General features: G+C 36.5%; 1 protein-coding gene across 6 annotated transcripts in view; it reads right to left on the bottom strand.

The window, feature by feature from the left end:
* The window catches only part of Mipol1 (mirror-image polydactyly 1), a 321,451-nt gene that overhangs the window by 51,196 nt on the left and 244,126 nt on the right, over positions 1-26,129 (bottom strand). The window contains exon 10 of one of the 6 annotated variants that reach the window (XM_055608721.1): positions 18,812-18,893. The exons of the other annotated variants lie outside the window; for them this stretch is intronic. Within the exon in view, the coding sequence (XP_055464696.1) occupies positions 18,833-18,893 (61 nt within the window). The 3' untranslated portion in view covers positions 18,812-18,832. Of the gene's footprint in view, positions 1-18,811; positions 18,894-26,129 lie in introns of those variants that run through there. 6 annotated transcript variants of the gene reach the window in all.

The following is a 26,129-nucleotide window of genomic DNA, read 5'->3' as shown; positions in this document are numbered from 1 at the left end:
AAAAGGCTCATGCAGCTCCTTAAACAATATAAGGTCTTGCCATTTTATTTTTGTTTGCCCACCATGACTAAGGGTCATAAGACCCTACAGCTGAATATACCACCTACCCTGGTTGTATGATTAAAGGAGCTAGAACTAAGCTTGAAAAAATATTCTCTGCTAGCCAGGTTTACAGTATAGGAAGGTATTATGTTATCAGCTGTGGAAGACAGAAGGGAGGCATCAGTGGACCTACCTGGTTGTGAACCCTATGAACTATAATACCAACTCACCAGGCAAGATGTGTCCACTTGTGCCGTAGTGGCACAAATGGTATGAGGGCAACACACTGCTCTCTGATTGGATTAGAGACTCACTTCATAAGAGGGAATCCATGAATGGTATTGGTATTATAAACGCTCTCAAAAGTCCATAGCAGATAGAGGTCATAGATCCTTAGGGAAAACTAAAACTTAAATTTTGATGTTTTATCTGCTAGTATCTCATAACTCTGCTCTCGTACTGTTTATAACTTATTGTTATATGCTTTCCTCCTTATTTTGTAGTTTATATCCCACTGACAATATTCTAATATTCCATTGTTAATTATATGGTTGATTTTAGGTAAATGTTAATCTTAGGGTCTATTTTATTTTATGAGAAGTAATTATTCGCTAAGAACTTAAAATAATAAAATGTTTATACTTCTAAAGAAAATTTCCTATATGAACACAAAATAGGGAGAGTAAAAAATAAAGAAGAATATGTTCTCAGCATATGGATGTTTATAAACATCTATAGTATTCTTTTGTCTTACCCTGTTCTACTCTACATGGACACTAGGACCCTACTGTCTAGCTTTCCTATTGCATATAATCCCCTTTAAAAGATATTTGTATTTCCGTATGTATTTTCAGCACAGCAGAAGGATCACAACTTAATGGCACTTAAATAGTATGGGAATAAACTGAGTTATAGAAAAAAAATAATAGAGCAGAAGAGTCATTGAATCACTCACAGGAATTCAAAGCCCATGACCAATGCCACATGGAACTATAATTATTTCTTGTTTGCTATGCAGGTAATGAGATACAATAAATAAAATTTTAAGTCACATTTCAGCTTTAAAATTATATAATCTTAATAATTTAATGTTCTTAAATATAAAAGTGAGATTTTAAAACATTACTAAGTTAATTCTGATAGTTAATCTGACTGTCAACTTCTCAGGATTTAGAATTATGTAGAAGACAAATTTCTGGGCTTATCTGCAAAAGGGTGTCCAGGAAGTGTTCACTGAGGTGAGAACATTTATCTGAAATGTGGACAGTAAAAATAAACCCTTATTCTCTTTTTTTTTTGTTGTTGTTGTTTTAAAATTTTTATTTAACTTTTATTAATTTTACTTTATTCATTTTGTATCCCCCATAAGCCTCTCCCTCCTCCCCTCCCGATCCCACCCTCCCTCCCCTTTCTGCATGCATGCCACTCCCCAAGTCCACTGATAGAGGAGGCCCTCCTCTCCTTCTTTCTGATCTTAGTCTATCAGTTCTCATCAGAAGTGGCTGCATTGTCCTCTACTGTGGCCTGGTAAGGCTGCTCCCCCCTCAGGGGGAGGTGATCAAAGATCAGGCCAATCAGATTATGTCAGAGGCAGTCCCTCTTCCCATTACTAGGTAACCCACTTGGACACTGAACTGCCATGGGCTACATCTGTGCAGGGGTTCTAGGTTATCTCCATGAATAGTCCTTGGTTGGAGTATGAGTCTCTGGGAAGTTCCCTGTGTTCAAGTTTTCTGGTTCTGTTAAGTGGCTTCTGTCAGGTGTTTTGTCATATCAATGAGAAGAGTAACAAAGCATTATTTCACCTTCTTAAATGACTTTGAATTATTCCCTGATCACTATACTGGATACAATGGAGGATCAAGGTAGAAAATATCCCTCTGTGGGTACTTTTACAGCAAGTGGCATGCAACAGACTATTTTATTTTATTTATGTATTTTTTTTGCCAGATTCTTTTTTTTTTGACACTGTATATCTTTTTTTTGTGTGTGTTTTTTGACACTGTATATCTGTTTTTTATTAATTACACTTTATCCACCCTGCATCCCCCCATAAGTCCCTCCCTCCTCCCTTCCCAGTCTCACCCTCCCTTCCACCCTCACACATGCCCCTCCCCAAGTCCACCAGTAGGGAAGGCCCTCCTCCCCTTCCCTCTGATCCCAGTCCACCCGATCACATCAGGAGTGGACGCATTGTCATCCTCCGTGGCCTAGTAAGGCCAGATTCTTATTGTATTTTAGGCTGGCCTAGAACTTGTTATACACCTTTTCCAGGTTGTCATTGAACTTGCAGTCCTCTTAGACCTGGGATTATAGTCATGTGCTACTACACCTAGGCTAGACTTCCTTTCTGTAGTGTTTTTTTCTCTCTGTTCAGATGTTTCCTGGTTGTCTCCTGCCCTAGAATTTTCCTGAACCCTGACTCTTCAGCTTAAATCATTTGACTACACTATGACCACAAAAATCAGCTTGAATATTCACGTAGTATGTTCTTCTCAATTTGTCTGCTTCTTGTTTGTCAAACTCTCAGTTGTAATGTGACACATGGGTTCGACTGAGGTATTTGTCCATGTGCACATTTTCATTTAAACTACATTTTGAAGCTACTTTTCCGATGTCTTCTTTTTTCTCCATGGTGTATTATTCAAATCCTGAGGAGAACACTTCATTCACCTCTCTACAATCAGCACTTGACTTTTCAGTTTTTTGCTTTATTTATCTTGCAATAATTGCTTAATAACTAGTGTGATCTATACACACTGTTACTTGGATAGTTTGGGTTTCCAATTTAGTGGTAAGATAACATAGAGTAGTAGTTCTTTTGTTTAAATCTCTGTGTGAATGCAGACAAGGTGTGTATGTGCGTAGGATGTGTGTGTTCATTTGTACTGACGCCATGGCATGTGTGTGGAGGTCAGAGGACAACGTCAAATGACTGCCCTCACAGGAAGCTCCTTGTTTGTCATTCACTGCTGTGTAAGACAGACCAGTTGTTCTCTGCTCCCGTATTCAGTTTGTAGAGTTCTGCAAACTCTCACTCAGATCCTGGGGGTGCATAGCTGGTACTTTACCCACTGAACCACCTCCTCAGTGCAACAAGTACTTCTGGATTTTGAGTCATTTTGACCCCCAGAAGTCATTTTGTAGTGTTTAAAGACATTTTTAATTGTTAAAACCATAGCTTTGGAACGGTCATTTGGTGGTAAAGGGTCCAGAAATGCTGCTATGTAGTGAAGTACAGCTCCTGATAACAGTTGTCCAGGCCATTGCTTCAAGAACGCTGAGTGCAATGCACGTTTCTTAAAAGATGCAGGGTTGTATTATGCAGAAGACCAAGGATAAGTGTTAGTTTTGTCCTCTACTGTGTGACCTTGTAAAAAATATTTTCCTCTCTGAATGAACTTCTTCAACTACAAAACAATGAGAAAAGTCTCATTAGTTCAAAGGAGAGTCAAATATAGTGATTTTTAAATCTTTTTTTTCATTCATTCATTTATTTACTTTACATCTCAATTGATGCTTCCCCTGATCTTTACAGGTAAAAATTCGCAGCACAAGTCCTGGCCAAGAAAAGGCATTCCTACCTGTGAACTTTTTCTATGATTTATATCTAGCTGACTTTATCAACATGTTATGCAATATTCAGCTATTTTGTAAATACTGCTGAAAACAAGTGCCTGTTACTACAGGTTTTTCATGAATTGAGAGAAGTAAACCAGTTTCCTCAACCTTTATTCAGCCACTGATAACATCCTTAAATCATTCTTAAAAAAAAAAAAAAAAGAGTCAGGCTTGGCTTGTTTTACAGAGTAAATAAAACTAAAGCAAAGTATGAAGAACACAAGTATGTGCTACCTTGTTGGAAGGAGAGTGCCTGCCTTTACTTTCTGGTTAATTGTATTAGTTAATATACTGGGCCCCTTTCAAGAAAACTATAGCTTATTGTACTTATTTTTGAGGAAATTAGCATGTACTCCAATAGGCTTCAATTCTGCATGACATAAAGAGAGAAGAAATTTTTTTTAATTTTTATTTTTTTAATATTAGTTATAGTTTGTTAACTTTGTATCCCTGCTGTATCCCGTTCCCACTTTCCCTCCTAATCCCACCCTCTCACCCTCATCTCCTCCCTGCCCCTTCCCAAGTCCACTGATAGGGGAGAACCTCCTCCCCTTTCATCTGATAAGGGTTTATCAGGTGTCTTCAGGGCTGGCTGCAAAGTCCTCCTCTGTGGCCTAGCAGGGCTGCTCCTCCCTGGGGGGTGGGGTAAGAAGGTCAAAGAGCCCACCATTGAGTGAGAGAAGAAAATTTATTTAGCATGGCTAAGCATGTGGACCAAGAGTTTTCATGAGTAAACAGGCAGCCTGGTCATATCCTTGTTTCTTTTTTGTTGCAGCTGATTTAATTGAAAATAAATAAAAAAAAAAAACAGGTTAAAATTATCTCAGAGAGAATAATTTTTGTTTTAATGTAAGACTAGAAAAACAGCTGAATAGTAAGGAATAACTCAACATCATTGAACTCCAGCATCCACAGAGCAACCAGATACACATTATTTTCCAGTGCCCCAGAACATATACCATGATAGACAACATCCTGGGCGACAAACCAAACTTTAGAACGTCCAAGCAATTAAAGCTATGCATAGCTTGTTCTCAAACAGAAATAGAATCTAACCAGACATTAGGAACAGAAAGTTCATGTTACTCTAGGTTCTATTTATTCACTAGTTATATGCCCTGGGCCTGGAGTTACAGATGGTTGTGAGCTGCCATGAAGGCACTAGGAATTAAACTGGAGTTTTCTGGAAGGACAGTCAATGCTATTTACCACTGAACAATATCTCCAGCCCCGTCTCCCTAGGTTTTATATGTTAACAGGAAAACTACTAAGTACCTGGAAACTAAACAGTAGATGTCTAAATAACTTCTTAGTGAAAAAACAAAACAAACAAACAAAAAACAAAAACAAAAACAAAAAAATTCTGAGTAAAACAGGAATTTCCAAGAGAATTTAAAGAATATACAGAAGTTAAGGACAACGAGCACAGCACTCAGAAATTTGTGGGAAAAAGTTAAAGCTGTGCTGAGGAAAGTTATTGCATTACATATACACAGTAGGAAACATGAAATTAACCTACACTCTAGCCCTCCTCCTCAGAACAGTAAAACAAATGAAAAGCAAAGTGGAAGAAAATAACAGAAGCAAAAAAGCAGAGAGAAGGTACCTATCACCAATATAAAGAGCTGTAGTGACTGCCACTACTGATCTTGCAGATATGAAAAACTAAGCATTTGCTAAGAACAAGGACACACACACACCGCACATAAAATTGGCAACTTCGAAAAAGTAGGATATTTCTCTAAGAATAATTTTTTTTCCATTCAATTACTTTGAGAATAATGAGATCTCCTATCTCTGGAAATTTCAAGTATCCAATGTAGTATTTTTAACTGTAGTTATATTATTTAAATTATATTCAGAATCATTAATCCACCTTCCTCACATCCTCACCAGCAGTTGAGATCTATACTCTGTCTGGAAAGAAACAGTCAGTCAAGCCTTTACTTACCAACATAGAGTTGGCATTTATAGAATACTTTTAGCAACAGCAGATTACACATTCGTCTCAAGCTTAGGTGAAACATTTGCCAAGATATATGGTAATATGGGCCATAAAACATACCTTAGCAAAATCAAAAAGAACAGAAGGCATAAAATATGCTCTTAAGCCTTTATGGGATTAATTTAAAATTTAATATACAAGTATGGCTGGAAACAATATTTGGCAGCTAGACAACAAAACTATAAATGCTTATGGGCCAAAGAAAGTAAAACAAAAACAAAAATGAAAAAACAACAATTTATGGAACAAAGTAAAAATGAAAATACAATTTATCAAAACTTGTGGGATGCAGGAAAATAGTGATGTATATGCAAAAGTTTAAAGTAAAAAAAATGCTAAATGAAGACCAGGATGGCTAGTGTGAAGAGACATTTCAAGAAATGTGGCTAGTGATAAGCTATGCAAAGAATTTGTTCTTTATTTCAAAAAATGAAATGCTTAGTAAAAGATTTTAAAGGGTGGGTAATAAGATTTGCCTTAAGATTCTGCTCTAGTTATGGGGTCTTCCACGGAGCTAACAGTGTTGTTATTACTTATTAGATGCTATGTCTCTCTCTCTCACACAGGCATGCTTTAACTGGTTAATCTGAATGGGTCAGCTTTCGGATCTCAGCTGGATGAGAGGGGAACATGCTAGAGTCCAAATCTACAAAACAAAGTAAAGTTCAGGAACTCATTTTTAGTTATTGGGACCAGAATATCTATGAAGACTTTTGTTACATATCAGAATTCAGATTTACTAACTTCTCCAGATATTACAGTTTGGCATAAAAGAGGATTTCTTTAGGACTTAGAAATGTTTTATTTAGAATCAAGATCTATGGTTGCTGTCTTCACATCAATTTCACTCCAAGTTGTTGCCAGCTGTGCTGTGCTTTTCAAGCCTTATCTGTCTCACCTATCTGGAGCCAGTTCTTTCTGGAAAGGCATTCTTTCCCTGCTTCGCAATTCAATTCATTGGGTTCTGTTTACTTTCCCAAAGCTTCTCAAGTCTCCAAGAGAGGTTTCTCCTCCACTGGTCCTTTGACTGTTGGTATCTTCTCTTCCTACCCATCTCGCCCCTATCACTTCATTCTCACTCCTCCAGTTAATAATCTATAACATGCCAAATTCCTCACAGTCCAGATGGCTGCACTGAGCACCAGATCTGCACAAACACCTGAATATATTGCCAACTGTCTACTTTGTAAATTTTTATTGCACAATGTCTGGATGTAAACTCATGATCTCATTTTATATCCTTCCCTAATAAGCTTCTTCTTCCTATCATTTTCTATGGCACAGCCATTTTCTCTGTCCTTCAAACTGTAGATTGATTTATCATCATTAATATGTATCTCTCAAGTTACATCTAATCAATTATGCTGATTTACACTTAAATCTATCTTTTAATTTCTTTCCAGTCTTATTGCTATCTTTATATAGAATACCTGTATTATTTTCGTAAGTAAATTATCATATTAGTTTTCTCCTTATTCCTTGCCTTGAGTAATTTTCTAAAGCACAAAATAGTAATGGATACCTCCTGGATCACTTCTCAGCTCATTTCTTATCATGCAAGTATTTATCCATAATATTATCCATAATATTTAAATAATTATCCATAAAACTTCAGTCAGGATGAATATTTTTTAATTTCCTTAGAACCCTGACCCCATCCTGCCCTCACATTTTTTTTCAGTCTTACCCTGTATATGAGTTTCCTCAAGAAGTATAGATTAAGAGCTGGAGAAACAGCTTTGTGGTTAAAGTGCTTACTGTTCCCTCCAGGATCCAGAATTTGGATCTCAGTGTCTTCATCACAGCCAGCTAGGTGACCCTCTCAAGTGGTCTCATATTGAACAGACAGTATGCACCATGAAAAAAAAAATCTCTAAAAAACATCCCCCACTTTTAACCATTGGATAAAATCTACTACCTAGAAAGTATTTTCAGCCAGTATCTGCGGAATAAGTGAATTAATTCCTGATTCCTTACCCCAGATCATCCAGTTCTTAATTCTTGTGTTTTAATGGCTGATAAGAGCCACTTTTGAGGAGAACTGATAGACTAAGATCAGAAAGGAGAGGAGAACCTCCCCTATCAGTGGACTTGGGGAGGGGCATGCTGGGAGCAAGGAATGGAAGAGAGGGATTGGGAGGGGAGGTGGGAGGGAGCTACAGGGGATACAAAGTGAATAAAGTGTAATTAATAATAAAAAAATTAAAAAATAAAAATAAAAAAGAATCAAAATAAAAAAACCCGGGAGACCCCAGGGGACCCACTGATGGGTGCGCAGCAGCACCACGACTTGCTCCCAGAAGTCTTCTGGCAGTGCTGAGAACAATCGCCTCTGGAGACCCACCTGTGGCTCGGGCAACCCTTGCTTGCTGTGAATAATATTTGAAGAGGCTAGTCATTGGATAGTTATTGAACAAACACACAAACACAAGTATAACATATAGTAGCAACTAAAATAGATGAAAATCTAATCTCTTAGGTTTATTTTTATTTTATTTTTGGGGTGCTATGGACTCAATCCAGAGTCCCTTTAATGTTAAATATGCATTTCATCATTGAGCTACACACACATCCTTTATCTTAGGGCAGTTTTACTCACCATTTTATCTGTAGTACTTGGCAGAGTGCTTACTAAACATCTGAAAATTAGTTAAATACAATTTAAGAGCGGGGTTCAAGTTGAATCATTCTATATTTTCTTGTGTGTTGATGGTCTTCCAATGGAGATGTGGCATGCACATAAGGAAAAAGGGAGGGCTGAGACATGATTCTCCTGGGGGGGGGACCTTTACTTTTCTCCCACTTTCCTTTATTTCTCTAATTTTTGTATTTTTGCATAAGTTTATATAATGAGCAAAATATTAGCTAGTAAGATTGAATGCCAATCTCTTTCTAACAGATCAGAAAATGAAAACAGGCAATCATATATATATATATGATTATATATATATTATATAGGCAATCATATATATATGATTATATATATAATAAATATATTAGACAACTTGGCATATATATATATATATATATATATATATATATATATATATATATATATATATATATGATGAATTTGCCTGTGGTATTTACAAAAACCTGTTAGTCATTCATAGCTGGATGGTTTCTAATTCTAGCAAATAACACGTATGTTTTATGTCCCTTACAAAAAAATAAATTAAATACTTTTAAAATTGTATTTTCAATGCTTATTTTCCTGCATAATGTGAAAACTGAGAATCTGACTAAGTGAACGCAAGCTTCCTTCAGACTGACTTATCTCCATGTTTCAGGGATTATAAAGATAAAACTAAGGCTATTGTTTCTTATGGGGCTGAGATATCAGGTAAAGCAATTCACTGAGGTTTCTTCAAAGGGAAACACTTGCATATCACCAGTTTGATAATGCTAAAACAAGACTTACAACACGTTTATAAGCATCAGAATTCTTTTAAAAATTTAGGTAATAATCAGGATGAATGCCATTTACTCTTGTTTGGCTCTCCAGGGAATACTGTTTACTTTGCTTTAAAATTTATGTGAGTCATTTGGTTATATGCCTTTTTTAATTAGCTTGAAGGAAGCAATCACTGGAGAGAAAGCGGAAATCAATTCTGATCCGATATTGATAGCTACTGTGCTGTAAACTGTGTGTCCTTTCTAATTAAATGTAAACATGTTCAGTTCTAAAGTCCAGCGGCAATGACAACAGTCACTAGGAAGGATTGCTTAAGCAATGTTCAACTGATTTGCCTGGCCTTTATTTCTTCCAGAGTTGTGCTTGTGCAATCATTGGTGGGGTGAACCCTGGTTGTAACTGACTTTTTTTTTAAGGCCATCTTCAGAGAAAAGGTTCGACAAGAATGTAGAGCACTCTGTAAAACTTAAAGTTACTTATTAACTCTGTCCTTCTGATAACTAATCAATGGCACTGCAGAGAGTCAAATTTGGTGCACTAAACTGTCCCCTTGCCTAAAGCCAAGTCTTGGTAAATATTTAATGGCTGTAAAGGTGTTTTGCTAGTTATCAAACTGATATGTTAAAGGACTCTTAAAAGCAACTTTATCTTTCCTTCCCCTCCATAAATAATTTGTTCAACAATATAGTTTGTAGGTGTAAAGGTATTTGGATATTTTCATTTTTAGTACCTTGTTCAGAAAAAGACCACATGAGAAAATAAAAGATGAACATTTAAATTATAAACAATGATAAAAACAACCTAAGAGGGGGGAAAAAGCACCCAACTTTTCTTTTTGGTAGAATGTCAGTTTAAAAGTATAAAACAGCCAGGTAATTTCAGTTGACTGAACACCAGACCAGGCTTGTTGAAAAATGCTATACAGCTGTTCTCATAAGAAACTGTCGTACGGTTTGTATGGAATTACAACATACTCTGTAATGTTGGGAGACACTAGACTCTGTTTTTATTCAAAATGGCAAAGGCTGAGTTTTACATTTTTATATCTAAATTACCCTCTGAATTTTGTGTCCCCTTATTTTAATGACTCTAGTTGGCTAGGCACAAAGAATTAAATTTTTTATTTATCAATTTAAATATTATTAGACAACTTGGCAATTGAGCAGGTATTTTTTAGAAATGTGACTGATTTCTTTAAACATATACTCATTTCAGAATTACAGATTTTAAAGAAAATTTAGTACAGTTACCAAATACTGTCGTGAATTTTAATAGTCTAACTGTAGGAAGTCAAAAATTATTTTTCTAAGTATTAAATAAGAGCTGCTAACTCAAAACATTATCTTCCAAGATATACCTTACCAGGAGCTGGAGAGATGGCTCAGAGGTTAAGAGCACTGACTCCTCTTCCAGAGGACCCAGGTTCAATTCCTAGCACCCATGCAACCACTCACAACTGTCTTGGAACTCCAGGATTCAACATTCTCACACAGACATAAGGAAAGAACACCAATAAAAATAGAAATAAAAATTTAAAAAGCTATACCCTACATCAAAAGGGTTAAAAATGGGTCTGGAGAGATGGCTGGACACTTGTTCTTGTAGAAGACTTAAGTTTGATGTCCAGCACCCACTTGGTGGTTCACAATCATCTATAACTTCAGTTCCAGGGGATCTGACTCCTTTTTCTGGCCTATGCCAGCACCAGGCATGCTCATAGTGTACAGACATACAAGCAACAAAAACATCCATATAAAATGAATGAATGAATGGATGAATGAATGAATGAATGAACGAACGAACAAACAAATTAAGGACTACAACTGAGTTAGAATAAACAGTTTACATTTCAGAATGAAAAAAAAATCCTGTTTCCTCTCTTCTACCACTTCTGGTGTCTAGCCTGTTTGACATTCTGGTTGAGATTTAAACATCCTCCCTAGGGTCCTCCTTAGTGTTGAGCTTCTTTAGCTCTGTAGATGGCTGTCCTATATTATACAGCTAATATCCACTTATTAGTGAATGTATACCATGCCTGTCTTTCTGTTTCTGGGTCACCTCACTCAGGATGATTTCTTTTAGTTTCATCCATTCACCCAACAGGGGATTGAAGCAGATGCTGAGACTCAGGACCAAACTTTGGGCAGAGTGCAGGGAGTCTTATGGAGGAAGAGAGGGGTAGGATTAGAGGGGCATTAAAGACACATGAGCCCAAAAGGAGACCAACAAAACTAAAAGTTCTGAGCCCAGGAGGCCCTGCAGAGACTGATGTACCAAAGGAGGACCATGCATAGAGAGGACCTAGACCCTTTGCTCAGATGTGGCTGATTGGCAGCTCAGTCTCCATGTGGATCTCTGAGTGAGGGGATCAGGGGCTGCCTCTATCATGAAATCAGTTGACTGCTCTCTGTCACTTGTCCCTCATGATGCAGCCTTGCGGGGCCACTGAGGAAGAGGATCCAGGCAGTCCTGATGAGACTTAAGAGGGTATGGGCAGATGGTAATAGTGGAGAACACCCCCTTTCAGTGGACTGGGGGAGGGGATGAGGGGAAGAGGAAGGGAGGGTGGGACTGGGGGAGTTGAGGGAGGGTCTTCAATCAGGGATTTATAATGAATAAATTGTGATTTCAAATGTACTGGATTTGAAGAGACAACAGCAGACTTAGCAATCATGATCTGTTTGTTTTATTTCATGGTAGCTGAGTGGAACACATCTATATGTATAGCTTTACTTGATATGGATTGTACATGGAAGAAAAGTGCATAGTTAATTTTAAAGATGTCATTGAAAGCCCGTGTGATGTGAATTTTCCCTAACACTCCATCAAAGAATTATTTAATGGTATTATGTACATTAATAAAACAAGGAATCATGAATCAAAGTTTGGAAAGGAATACGATATAAATACTTTACAACAAACATTTTTGGTTTGTGCTTCTTAAAGGCATATCTACAATGATTTTATCTCTAAACATTTAAAAATATAAACGTGTTTTATTTACTTCTCAAATGTAGTATATTGATGAAGGTCCAGTAAGAACTAAAGGCAGGCCAGCAGGTACCTGTTTAGGGCTTCAATCTAAAATAGCCACGAAAGCCAGCGGGAATAAGTTCAGAATATGATAAGGTTGCACAAGCAACCAATTAACCATGTACATGGAAAAACATGAACCGAGTATCTGGCTACTGAAATAGATGAACACCTTAACAGGAAATTAAAAATGCTTTTTTCCCCAGGCTATGAGTCATAATTACACATATGTGCAAAGACAGCAAAAACTGTTTCAAGGATATTTTACCATCAAGTTGAGTTTTGAAACTGGAAAATATGGCACGATGCTCTTAGTGATTTGGTTCTAAACCCTCTTTAGTATGTTTTCTCTCAGGAACTGGCTCCAGAAATTTCAAAAATAGTAGGAGTACCTAACCCAGATTAAACAGGGGATTACAGAGAACTTTAAGGAAGACATGATGTCTTGGCTGAGGGTGAAAAAGTAAGAATTCATCAAATAAGGAAAAACAGGATATTCAAACTAGAATAAGTCATGCATATTGTCATAGAGGTGTGAGAAACCTGTTGCTGACAACATTTAACTTTCAAGGCCTTACAAATTTAGCTAGTTCTAAGATACTTAGGACCAGTGGTTCTCAACCTATGGGTCTTGACCCCTTTGGGGTTACATATCAGTTATTTCCATTACAATCCATATGTAACAAAATTACCCTCATGAAGTAGTAACAAAATAATTTCATTGTGGGGGTCCACCACAACATGAGGAATGGGACTAACGGCTGCAGCATTAGGAGGGTTGAGAGCCATTGCTTTAGAGACTTAGGAAGTAGTCAGGGGAAGTACTTGTTAAAAACAGAAGCACCCTCATTTCTCTTAGCCCAAGAAAAAATCCCATCTTCTAGCTGCTGAGAAGTCAATGTAGGGAACAATAGGCCTGGTTGAGGACTTGGAATTCTCTACAGCATACATGCTTACCTATTTAGTGACCAGTACTGTGCTAGGAGCTATGGCTAAGGACAGAGAGAATATGGATCCTCGTGCAGAATGTAAGAATAAAGTTTACCCAGCTTTAGGAAAGACCCACTGGGCAATGCACCCAGAGCAGGTGGCCTTTTCTCACCAGTGTTCTACTCTACACTCAAGGCTCCACAACAAATTCCTTGAGTTTAAACAGTTTTATTTCAAATTTTATACTTTCAGGATGAATCTTCCTTCTAAAGATTATGCATTGTCTGCATAAATAGCATATAAATAAAATAAATTCATTAATTTATAAATATATTAAAATGTTATGCAAAAGCAAAAAAGTTATTAGTTACAACCTTTTTTTTGCCTTTTTCAAAATTACAATTTTCAAAAAGTACTAAAATTACTGGAAAATTATCCACTCAAAATTTCAAATATCATTGTTTTTTGAATGATTTTATATTCTTTAGAGAGAAAATGTTAGAATGAGCTAAAGTTTTCTGGTATTAGAAAAGGCATGATCCTACACTGTGGAGGTTTTTTTTTTTTTTTTTGTTTTTTTTTTTTTTTTTTTTGCCCTTTACTATCTCTACCATTGTAATTATTTGCTCCAAGGAATTTATATTCAGGAGTGAAAAATACAACTACTCTATATCTCTTCAAAACAACAAGTCAATATAAAAGACAAATTTAATTTAAATGTAACAGAGAATTTAAAGTTATTTTAGGCAGATTGTTTGACCTTATAATATCTTATTTAGCAAAAAAAAAAAAAAAAGTAAGGTCATTTCAGTAAGCAAAACCTAATTTCCTTTGTGTGAGAAATCCAACTATAATATGTTTGTTTGTTTTGCTTCTTGCTGAGGTCCTACAATTGTTTTGTTTTGAGCTAAGCCATGATCCAGTATGAAAACGGTCCTCGACTATAATTTGTTTTTCATTTGGAAAATAAACTCTCCGAAGATGCTATCTAGTAACACATTTAGGTTGTGAAATGTGTATATAATCTTGCTTACTATTGAAGAAAGTATCTGTTATTTGATAGGTTGAATATGGAAACAATATAACAGGAATTTAGTTTGATTGGTAAAGAGCCAAAAACTGTATACATTTTACTGTTTGTTCTTGTAACAGGTATAAGTTCACAAATAAACTACCAATGTTAACATATAGAAGATACCGAGTTTCTTCTACATGTTCTTTATGAGGCAAAGATTCTTAACAATGTCTTAGTTTCTGTAGTTTACAGTGAGATACATCAAGTAAGAATAGTACAAGTAATGAATTTATTCTACTGAAAAATACACAGAAATAAAGTAAATTTAATTTGGTAAACACAAAGTCTGAGCTATTAATAATTTATTGATATCATAATGAAACAAAATTTTGTAGAATTTGTGGATTTTTCATGAAGTAACAAAAACTTTTTAAAAGGGGTGCAGGGGTAGTCTCTGACATGAACTCGGTTGCCTGCTCTTTGATCACTTCCCCATGGTGGAGTGATGTAATCAGCCCACAGAGGAAGAGGATCCAGGCAGTCCTGATTGGGACCTGATAGGCTGGTGACAGACAGTAGGCAAGGAGGATTTCCCCTATCGGTGGACTAGGGGAGAGAGAGGAAGAGGGGGAGGTGAGGGAGGGGGTTACAACTGGGATACAAAGTGAAAAAAATCATAAATAATAATAATAATATACGTTTTCACTATATCACATTGTAGGAGATGATAATATGGTAGCATACGCTGAAGGAAAGGGTCCCTGCCTGAAGAAATTTAGAACACACTTCTGTTATCAGTTAAATGCAAAGGGGCAGAAAATACTGAGAAATGAAAGGAATGCGTTTTGTAGTCAAAACCTTGGTTCTTCCATTTAAAATCTATATGATTTGGGGCAGAATGTTAGATTGAAATTTGGATTGTTTAATAATTGTAAGACAAGTAATAATAATAAATAAAATTTATTATTATTATTATTATTATTATTATTATTATTATTTTGTTTTTTCAAAACAAGGTTTCTCTCTTCTAGCCCTGGCTGTGCTAGAACTTGCTCTGTAGACCAGGCTGGCCTCCAACTCAGAAATCCGACTGCCTCTGCCTCCTGAGTGCTGGTACTGCTTATTTCATTTAGTTATGGGAAGAAAATTACATTAGGGATATGATACAAGTCTGCCAAAATAGAGTGCCACATGAATGTCAGCTACCATTATCATTCTCCTTGCTGTGATGGACTACCTGGAACACTGATAGTGAATGCTGAGGATCTACTCCAAGACTAAAAAGAAGGGTGGCCTTAGAGAAGACCAAAGTTGTGGAGTGGAGCATGCTGAAGCCTGTAATCCAGCTGAAGGAAGGGATCTGTAATCATGGCCACAGTTCAGGTCAGGGGCACATGGGTCATGAGTGGAGCAAGGCAACAGTCACAAGGATCTGCTTTCATGGGCAACCAGACATTGCTCTTGGGGCAGCTGGATGACATACTGTGAGAATATCCCACATAGTTTACTATACGTCATGGCTATCTAGACTAATACATTGCAGATTCTGATAAATGGCAGTTGGCAAACCTCAGGAGGTTGAGGATTGTATCCCTCTGAAATAAGATTGTGCATGTCACAAACTCTTAAAATATCTAGGATCTTGGCCAGATAAAAAACTCCAAATTTGAATTTTGAGTCCAGAAAAATAAAATAGAAATATGAAACAGTGTGAACAAATAGGTAACATTAAATAGCCAAGATAATTTCAGTAATTTTAGGGTTATTTTGTACAAGTAAAGAACATTGCTCTGATTCTAAATCATTTGCACCACTAACAGACCATGTCACTTTGTCTAACACAGTTCTACTTTTCTGAGTATGATTCTAAATCTGCAAGTAGTAAAAAAAAAATTGGACACTTATATTTATTATATGTAATGTGTACAACAATCTTCAAATGTGGTCATTATTTCCATTAAAAAAGATGATGAATTGTGGGATCTAGAGGAAGCCACCAACTATTTTCTTTTCACGTAAACTATTTGAGTTAAGACAATTGGTCTACTAATTGCCTACCAAGAGGCAAGCTCTTATCACTTTAGTGCACTGAAGAAAACACAATCATACTGTAAGAAAGCCTATGAAACTTCTTAAAGTTAAAGAACACATTTTAATATTGAAAGCATGGTTTCATAATAAAGACCATGAGATGAAAATTTCCTTTCATTGGTAAATAGAATGTACATGCTACCATTTATTTTCCAAGCCATTACTGCTGTTTCTTAATACTGTTTTCTGAGAGGCAAGCCCTTAGAAGGCCATTGAGCCTAAAATACCTAAGGACTAAGGCTTATGGAAGAAAGAATGAACATCCTGCTACTTGACATTAATCACATTAACTCAGAGCACCTAGCCGACTCTGGCATTACTCCTACCTGTAAGACACTGAAACTAAAGTATGGAGCTTTAAAGTTAATGGGATTGCACAACTCAAACAGTCTATGTCAACTTGGTAATATGCCCCTAAGTTGTTGTTCAGGATAGTGCCATTTCTATGTTTAGTCAAGAGTTAAAGCACTGGCAGTAATTCCCTATTTTCACAATATTCTTTCTGACAATAAAGATAACAATTATGAGAAGTTTTTAGCTGGTTAAACCGGATGTACTGGTTTTGTTAATAAAAAAATTCATGACAATTAATGAAATGGATCTATTAAAGACAGTCTTCCAAAGCAGTACAGCTGCCACACCTACAAATGAACTCTTTATGACCTATATTATTCAGAAAGAACTGTAGTAACTTGCACTAAAATCTGTTACTCACAAAAGCTTCAAACCAAATCAAAGCATTACTGAGACGCTGTTAAGATACTCCAAGTGGAGAATACTCGATATGGTCACCGTTCATGAAGCTCTCACTTGCTAGTCTTGTTTATTTCTGCAACTCATGATCTTGTACCAAATTAGTTTACTACACGTAAATCCACATTTAAACTCATTTTCCGGGTAAGTATAACTTGGCTTAATTCCAGACTTCATATTTTGTTATTCCAGCTGGAATGAAAAGAGAGATTGCTCAGTGGTCATGCCTCTTTCTCTGTGTCTCACGTTCTAAACAATGAAGCAGTAAGCAAAGACCATAGACAAAAGGACCTCAAGGTTTTGACCAACTTTCTTGAGATGTTTTTTAATTTTATTTTTTAAATATTAGTTACAATTTATTAACTTTGTTTCCAGCTGTAGCCCTCTCCCTCATTCCCTCCCAGTCCCACCCTCACTCCCTCATCTCCTCCCTACCCTTTTCCAAGTCCACAAATGTTTTGACAGATACAAATCAGCAGGACATTTATTTTATACAGTCTCTTCCGAAAAACAATCTTTTGTCTTATAAAAGCCATGCTTTGTTTTTCAAAACCTCTGGGTACCAATAATTACTTTTCCACCATGTGTATTTGGATTCATTCCATTCTATTACTATTATGAACTATAATCAAATTAATTTTCAAGAATATAAATCAAAACCTATAGAGCAAAGTTCATTGTTTAAGAATGACAGAACTATCCAAAAAGTGTGTTAATTTACCGCTTATTATAAGGGCATGGATGCAGAGGGTGGAGGAAGGGAGGGATTGGGATGGGAGAAGGGAGGGAACCACAGGGGGGATACAAAGTGAATAAAGTATAATTAATAAAGAATTAAGAGGGCCTCTGAAAGGCTCTGCCCTGCAGACTATCAAAGCAGATGCTGAGAGTTATGGCCAACTGTTGGGCAGGGTAAATGGAATCTTATGTTAGAAGTGGGAAATAGTAAGATCTGGAGAGGACAAGAACTCCACAAGGAGAGCAACAGAACCAGAAAATTTGAACACAAGGGTCTTCCCAGAGACTCATACTCCAACCAAGGACTATGCATGGAGATAACCTAGAACCCCTGCATAGATGTAGCCCATAGCAGTTTAGTGTCCAAGTGGGTTACATTATGCCTCTGATATAATCTGATTGGCCTGCTCTTTTGATCACCTCCCCCTCAGGAAGGAGCAGCCTTACCAGGCCACAGAAGATGACAATGCAGCCACTCCTGATGAGATCTGATAGACTAAGATCAGAAGGAAGGAGAGGAGGACCTCCTCTATCAGTGGACTTGGTGAGGGGCATGCATGAAGAAGGGGGAGCGAGAGTGGGTTTGGGAAGGGAGGAGGGAGGGGCTTATGGGGGGATACAAAGTGAATAAAGTGTAATTAATAAAAGTTAAAACAAATAAAGAATTAAAAAAAAAGAATGGGAGGAGGACCTCCCGTATAAGTGGACTAGAGCATAGGGGAAGAAGAGGGAGGGAGAGTGGGATCGGGAAGAGAGGAGGGAGGGGGCCATAGCTGGGATACAAACTGAATAAATTGTAAGAAATGATAATAATAATAAAAAAGAAAAAAGGTAAAAAAAAATAGCTCATCTTTACTGAACAGAAAAAAAAATAAGGGCATGGAAGATTTTTGAATTCAATCTTTTTTAAACCCAGGAAACGTTGCCATATTTGAACCTATTACTCATTTTAAAATAAAAACTTCTTTCAAATTCTCAGATATTTACAAAAAGAAGAAAAGTCGCTGTCTAAGACACTTATCCAGGCATCTAAATAGCTTCTTCCTTCTTCAGCTGTTAGGTGAACACTCACTGACATGGAAGATAAGGTAAAGCGATGACATGGGGCGACATGAAGGTAAGCAAGGAAGGCTGTTTCCAGGGGTGACAGGAGCACATGATCCATGGCACATTTACTAAGTCACTAAAGTTACATGGGGAAGAGATGCCAAGAACTCCATAGAAAATATCCTGATGAAATATTCTGTAAACTTCAAAAATATCAAAATTAGAATAATCTCAGTAAAGGAAACATACTGTACCCCTCTATATGGTACTTAAGCAGCTTGTACTTAACTTCTATAAAGCTACTGCAGTGAATATTTTAGGTAATGTAGAAGTTTCACAGGTTTAAAATATCAGGTAAGAAGTTTCTGAAGCTCAGATACTGTAATACACTCATATTCAAATCAAATGCTATAAAGTGCATTCAAGTTACTTAAGGTAGAAAAATATATAAAATAAGGATGGTATAAAAAAAGAGCTCCACAAATAAAAAGCTCTTTTAGAGATTAAAAAAATACTTACTAAGTTAAGAGTCCTTGGTTGTACAACTATGCATGATGGCTACACATAATATTTCAAATATAATGATAAAATGGGACTTGAAATAAAATTGAAGGCATTTTTAAGAGCACACATCAAAACTTTAAGGATTTAAAAATATTAAGAAAAATATTAATAGGACTATGAGATACAAGCTCAGGCAATTAGGAAACCAGGAAGAACTATCAGGCTTAAAAGGGGGTGGGGCACTTAAAAATAATCTTGTGGAATATTGTTCAGGGATGAAAGGAGAGACTCTTCAGGTTAAAATAAACTTTAAGAACAGATCACAGTAAATGAAAGTGGTATATTCTCAGTTATCTTAAGAGATTTCAGAACACCAAGGTAAAATAAATTTAATATCTTCCATGAGAAAAAGTCTACAAAGGTAAATTGATTTGTCTCATTGTAGACTCAGTTCGAAATAGAATCATCAGGAAAAGAGAGTTATATTGTATAAGTGGTGAAAAGATGTGATGTTCAAGTTTGAATTATATATTCAAAACTCTGGAAGTTACTTAAAGAAGAAAGCAAGAAAGAAGACACAGAATCCTAGAACCCAGACACCAACCCAGAAGGGCAGAGAAGAGATACCAAGGATGACAAATGTGCAAGTTCATAATGCAGGCAGGAGGGTTAGGCCCCAGCTAGAGCACAGGGTGAGAAAGATGAAGTAACAAGTGAGAGCCAAGTCAAAGAAACGTAATTACAGATTTAAGGCGGTATCATGTAAGAAAGTCACGGCAGTATGAAAGGCAAACACAAACATGCAGCAACTTTCAGGACCTGATGGAGTGTCAAAAAAATCTTTTTGTCTTGTTCCAAAGAACATTCTGTTTGGCAGAGGGCTGGCAAATTGAATAAAAAAAAAGACTATTGTAATTCTAGAATACTACCTGGTGAGCAGTCTTAATACTACTGTTCCTTAGATTTCAAACCATAGTGGTGACTTGCATGTACATTTGCGATGGTTGTGCATGTCACCAGTGTGTATACTGAGAAACAGAACAATTTCAAGCAGAGTCTAAGTTCATGTATGTCTTTTCATGTCTTTCAATGGTCTGCAGACTATTAACCTGCCAAATATTTCTTACATTCTTACTGGTAAAATCTGTGGCAGAATTTAAAAATAGAAAAATTGAAATAAAAATTGAAAAAGCAATTGATTCTTAGAATGTCTTTAACATGGCAAAAATTTGCAGCAACTTGTCTGATCAAGTACTATGTATGGAATGTGGAAATATTTCTCAGGTGACAGAAGGAAGAATGTAATCTTGCCGCCATTCCCTCCTTTGTTGGCATAAATAAACCAGAAAGTGTTTTTTAAAGCTGTTCATAAGAATGTCTATGAAGTAAAAACTGACTAAAGAATTTGAAGTTACCCTCAAAAAACATAAATATAAACATCTCAAGAACTTAAACATAAAGACATACAGGAATGTGTCTCCATAGGATGTAAATGCAGTACATATTAATTTACAAATATTGAGTAAGTCTCCATACACACAGAAGAGTGAGTAGAATACCGATTTTGAAATTCCAGATTCCATTTTCTTTTAGTATAGGTACCAGTGCCAGGAATGATTTAAAGACTTCTAAGAAAGCCTTTTTCCTCTAGTCACTTTCTTTGTGACCCACTACAGATAGTATAAATTGATTGCATAACAGATAACAACATTACTTTCACTATAAGGATTTTTGAGCTACTAAAAATGGTAATGGATAAACTAAATATATTTTTTAGCATTAGCAACTAAAGGTTGCTAATGCTAAAAAATATAAAATCCAGCCCTTTGTAAGAAAGACTAGCAGGTATGCGAGTTATGGACAACTGGCACCTAACTGAGGTTTTCTCTCAAGTGCTGTGCCTGAGAGAAGCACCTTGTTTTGGTTCTTCTATTTTTTTTCCCTCATGAGAAAGGAATTCAAAAGTACAGAACTCCATAAATGACTATTATGTGAAGACAGACATCAAAAGTCTCAAACTTTTGCTCAAATCTTGCTCTACTATTTCAATGACCAAGTCACTTGACCTCTTCACTTCAGCTACCAACAGCAATCTCTAGCTACCATCTATTGATAAGACAGGGTACCAATATTCTTTAAGTTCTTTGAGCAAAATAAAGGCACATTATATCTATTTTATTAGAAAACAGAGAGCTCACTGGAATTAAAGTATTAGAATGAACGAATAAATCATACTGACTCTAGCTACCAGTGGGAGTAAAATGCAAATCAGTAACACCAACAAATGATACTGAATCATCCACAGACTCAGATCAGTGTTCTGCCTCTGGTTTCTCTAAGTTTAACATGTTCTCATTCTTGTGGCTTGTAATAATATGAATACTGCAGCAAAAGGCAGATTTATGAAACTGTTCAGCATTTCACTGCCAAGAGAGTGTATCTGGAAGCTGTGACTGGAAAAGCTAAAGGACTGATGATGACTGTGTCCACGTTTTTAAAGAAAAAAAGTAATTTTCCCAGTTACATCAAACTGAGAAGCTTCACTCACTGGGATAATATCCAGAAACCAGTAGAAAGTATATATATATATACACACACCTATCCACTATACAAATAGCTATTTAATATGCATTTCCAGAACTATATGAAGTTGAGGAATCAAAAGTAAAAAGTTCTAATCAAAGATATTTTCGCTAGTGTCCTCCTTGTTGTTTAGACTTTAGGACTATAGATTCTAGTATATTTATCCTATATTATCTGTCTAATATCCACTTCTAAGTAAGTATATACCATGTGTGTCTTTCTGCTTCTGGGATACTTCACTCAGGATGATCTTTTCTAGATCCCACCATTGAGTGCAAATTTCATGATTTCCTTGTTTTTAATTGCTGAGTACTATTCCATTGTGGAAATGTACTACAACTTTTGTATCCATTCCTCCATTGAGGGACATCTGGGTTGTTTCCAGATTCTGGCTATTACAAATGAAGTTACTATGAACATAGTTGAGCAAATGTCATTATTGAATGGTGGGGCATCTTTTGGGTATATGCCTAGGAGTGGTATAGCTGGATCTTGAGGGAGCACATCCTTTTCTTGTTCTTACAGAAAAGCCATTGAGACTAACATTAATGATGACAGCTGTGAGTGTTCACCTAGCCATTCTTAATCAGTTTGATCAAGCAACAAAACAGGTTCTGAGTGAGATTCAAGCTTCTTTGGGCCCATGAACTGTGGTACGGTTATCCTGTAATTTTCTTATATTCGTTTCCTGCATACTTTTCTAGCCCCTTTCTGTATCACAGTGTGGAACAACACTGATTTTCAAATGCTAAAGCACTCCAAAAATGTTTTTTAAGTCTTACATATTGTCGGCTGTGCTTTTTAGTTCGGGTTGAAAGATTTGGAGGCTATGAGGTGTATCAGCGTGTAGTTTCTGTTTTTGTTATGCCTTTGAGTGATTTTCATACTAACATAAAACTATACTATTAAATGAGTTGGCAAATATTTCCTACCCTATTTCCTAAAAATGTTACACCTGCTATTCATCTTTCTTAAGTGGTTGACAAAACTCACTGTAACACACTTGGCATTAGAGTTTCTTTGTCAATTATTTTATGAGTTCAATCTATTCAGAAAACCTAGTGCTACTCAGGATTTCTCTTTTATATTATTTCAAATATACAAAGAAATATATTTCACTGGGAAAATTTCATATATATGTACTTTGTTCTTAGGTGACCCCCAAATCCAGAGCCCTCACCTACTCTTGCTCTCACACTCTTTCTTTCTGACTTCCCTTCTCTCTTCAAATCATTCATACATACATACATATGTGTATATATATATACATATATATATGTATATATATACATATATATATGTATGTAAATATATATATATATATTTATCACCCTCTCTTGTTCCCTATTTCTCCATTAGACTACTCCTGTTATAGCATTCTACCTACTTTTATGTTTACATACACAAACACACATATACACATGCATATTTGATTTACATGTAGTTTCTGCAATTTTGAAAAAAATTTCTGTAGTTCTACCCATTTTCTGAAATTGTTATTTCATTCAGTGATTTTATAGCTAAATGAAATTCAATTGTGTGTATCTATCACATTCTCTGTACCTGTGCATCTGTTGATGGACCACTAGGTTGGCTCCCTAACTTGGTTACTGTGACGAGGACAGCTTTAAATAGATGCTGATGTGCAAACATCTCTGTGGTATGCTTACCTAGAATCCTTTGAATATATGCCAGCCAAGACTGATATGTTAGAGTTATATAGTAGTTTTATTTTCAGTTTTTGTGAGCAAGTCTATTTCATACAGGCTCCCCTGGTTTACATTCCCACGAGTAATGTATCATGTCAGTATTTATTGCTATGTTTTTTCTTGTTGATAGCCATCCTGACTGGAGTGAGGTGAAATATCAATGTAGATTTAGTTTTCACTTCTCCTGATGACTAAGGATGTTGAATACTTTTTCAAACATTTATTGGACACTGCATTAAAAAATTTTAGGGGTAGTATAGACTATGATACTCTAACCAGAAGGATACAGAAAACAAGACTTTGGCCATGCTGGTGAAGGGTTATCTTGATTAAGTCACTGAGGTGCAAAGACCCACCCTAAAAGCAGGTGGTACCGTCTCCTGATTTTGGGTGGTAGATTGCATAAAAAAGAGGAAGCTGGCAGAGGACCAGCACTCATTGATTACTGCTTTCTTGACTACAGACATAAGATGACCTCAGGGTCTTGCTGCCTTGACTTCCCTGCCAGCATAGACTATATCCTCTGTGAACAAAATAAGATTTTCCCAGAAGTTGTTTTTGCTAGGTATTTTCTCACATCAATTAGAAAGCTACTGATACAATGGTCTAATGAGCTGGATAGATAGCTCTTCAACTACAAATGGCCAGGATCTGTCACTAGCCCCCACCCCTTGCTTCCTCCCTCCCTCCCTCTCTCCCTCCCTCCCCTTCCTCTGGCTCAATTTATATATCTTTTTTCTCAACTGAACTTAGATTCTATTCCACTGAGCGAGATGTTAGTCCTCATGCTACCACCACACTGTTTTGGTAAGTGTGATTAATGTACCATGCAGCAAGTATTGAAAGCAAGAAGTATAACTGTCTACTTTGTCTTTTAAAGACTGTCTTTAGACCTGATAGGCTAGGGTCAGATAGTAGTGAGGGAGGACCTCCATTATCAGTGGACTAGGGGAGGGACATGGAGGGGAAAAGGCCAGGAGAATGGGATCAGGAGGAGAGGAGACAGGGGCTACAGCTGGGATACCAAGTGAATAAATTGTAATTAATAATAATAACAATAATAATAGTAGTAATAAGAAGAATAATTAAAAAGTAAAGGACTGTCTTTAAAATATAAACTCAAATAACAAAAGAAATAACATTTTTTTTTTATTTTTAAGTCCTTAAATTTAGGATTACTTTACCATTAACTTTTTGTTTCTACAACAAAGTTTTGGGGAGTCTGGTAGAAATCATACTGAATTATTAGATCAACTTATGGCACCCTACCATTTTAAGTATGTGACACTTTCTTATTCACAAATATACATTTCATTGGTTTCTTATTTTGAAGTATGTTTGATAAGAACATAAATGCTTTTTGAAAGTGTGTAAAATTACATTGCTTTTATAATGAAAATCTACCAAACATTTTTTTTATTAATTTAAACTGAATTCATTAGGATTTCTGCATATGCTTGTGCCATCTATGAATACTAAAAGTTTTACTAATTTTCCAATAAGGAAAATGTTAATGTGCTTTTTGTTCAAGTGACAAAACATGCTGGAGAGGTTGTGGAGAAAGGGGAACCCTCCTCCATTGCTGGTGGGAATGTAAACTTGTACAACCACTTTGGAAATCAATCTGGCACTTTCTCAGACAATTAGGAATACTGCTTCCTCAAGATCCAGCTATACCACTCCTAGGCATATATACAAAAGAAGCTCAGGTATACAACAAGAACATTTGCTCAACCATGTTCATAGCAGCTTTATTGGTAATAGCCAGAACCTGGAAACAACCCAGATGTCCCTCAGGTGAGGAATGGATACAGAAATTGTGGTACTTTTACACAATGGAATACTATTCAGCAATTAAAAATGAGGAAATCATGAAATTTGCAGGCAAATGGTGGGATCTAGAAAAGATCATCCTGAGTGAGGTATCCCAGGAGCAGAAAGACACACATGGTATATACTCACTTATATAGACCTATAAGATAGGATAAACATAGTAAAATATGTGCACCTAAAGAAGATAAACAAGAAAGAGGAACTGAAGTAGTAAGGTGATCAATCCTCATTTAGAAAAACAAATGGGATAGACATGGGAAGTAGGAGAAAACAAGTAACAGAACAGGAGCCTACCGCAGAGGGCTTCTGAAAGACTCTACCTAGCAGTGTATCAAAGCAGATGTTGAGACTCATAACCAAACCTTTGGCAGGGTGCAGAGAAGCATACGATAAAAGGGGGAGTTAATATGACCAGGAGAGGATAGGAGCTCCACAAGGACAAAATATATCAGGGCACAGGGGTCTTTTATGAGACTGTTTCTCCAACCAAGGACCATGTATGGATATAACCTAGAACCCTTGCTCGGATGTAGCCCATGGTAGCTCAGTAGCCAAGTGGGTTTCTCTAGTAAGGGGAACAGGAACTACTTCTGACATGAACTCAATGGCTGGCTCCTTTACCTCTTCCCCCTGGAGGGAGGAACAGTCTTGCTAGGCCGCAGAGGAGGCCATGGCAGCCAGTCCTGAAGATACCTGAAAAGCTAGGGTCAGATGGAAGGAGAGGAGGACCTCCCTTAGCAGTAGACTTGGAAAAGAGCAGGAAGGAAATAATGGAGGGAGGGTGGGGTTGGGAGGAAATGAAGGAGGGGG

The sequence above is a fragment of the Psammomys obesus genome, unplaced genomic scaffold (assembly GCF_907164565.1).
Source record: "Psammomys obesus unplaced genomic scaffold, mPsaObe1.curated_primary_1811, whole genome shotgun sequence".
Classification (NCBI taxonomy): domain Eukaryota; kingdom Metazoa; phylum Chordata; class Mammalia; order Rodentia; family Muridae; genus Psammomys; species Psammomys obesus.
The sequence above is the reverse complement of the archived record's forward strand: the minus strand, read 5'-3'. Positions and strand labels throughout refer to the sequence as shown.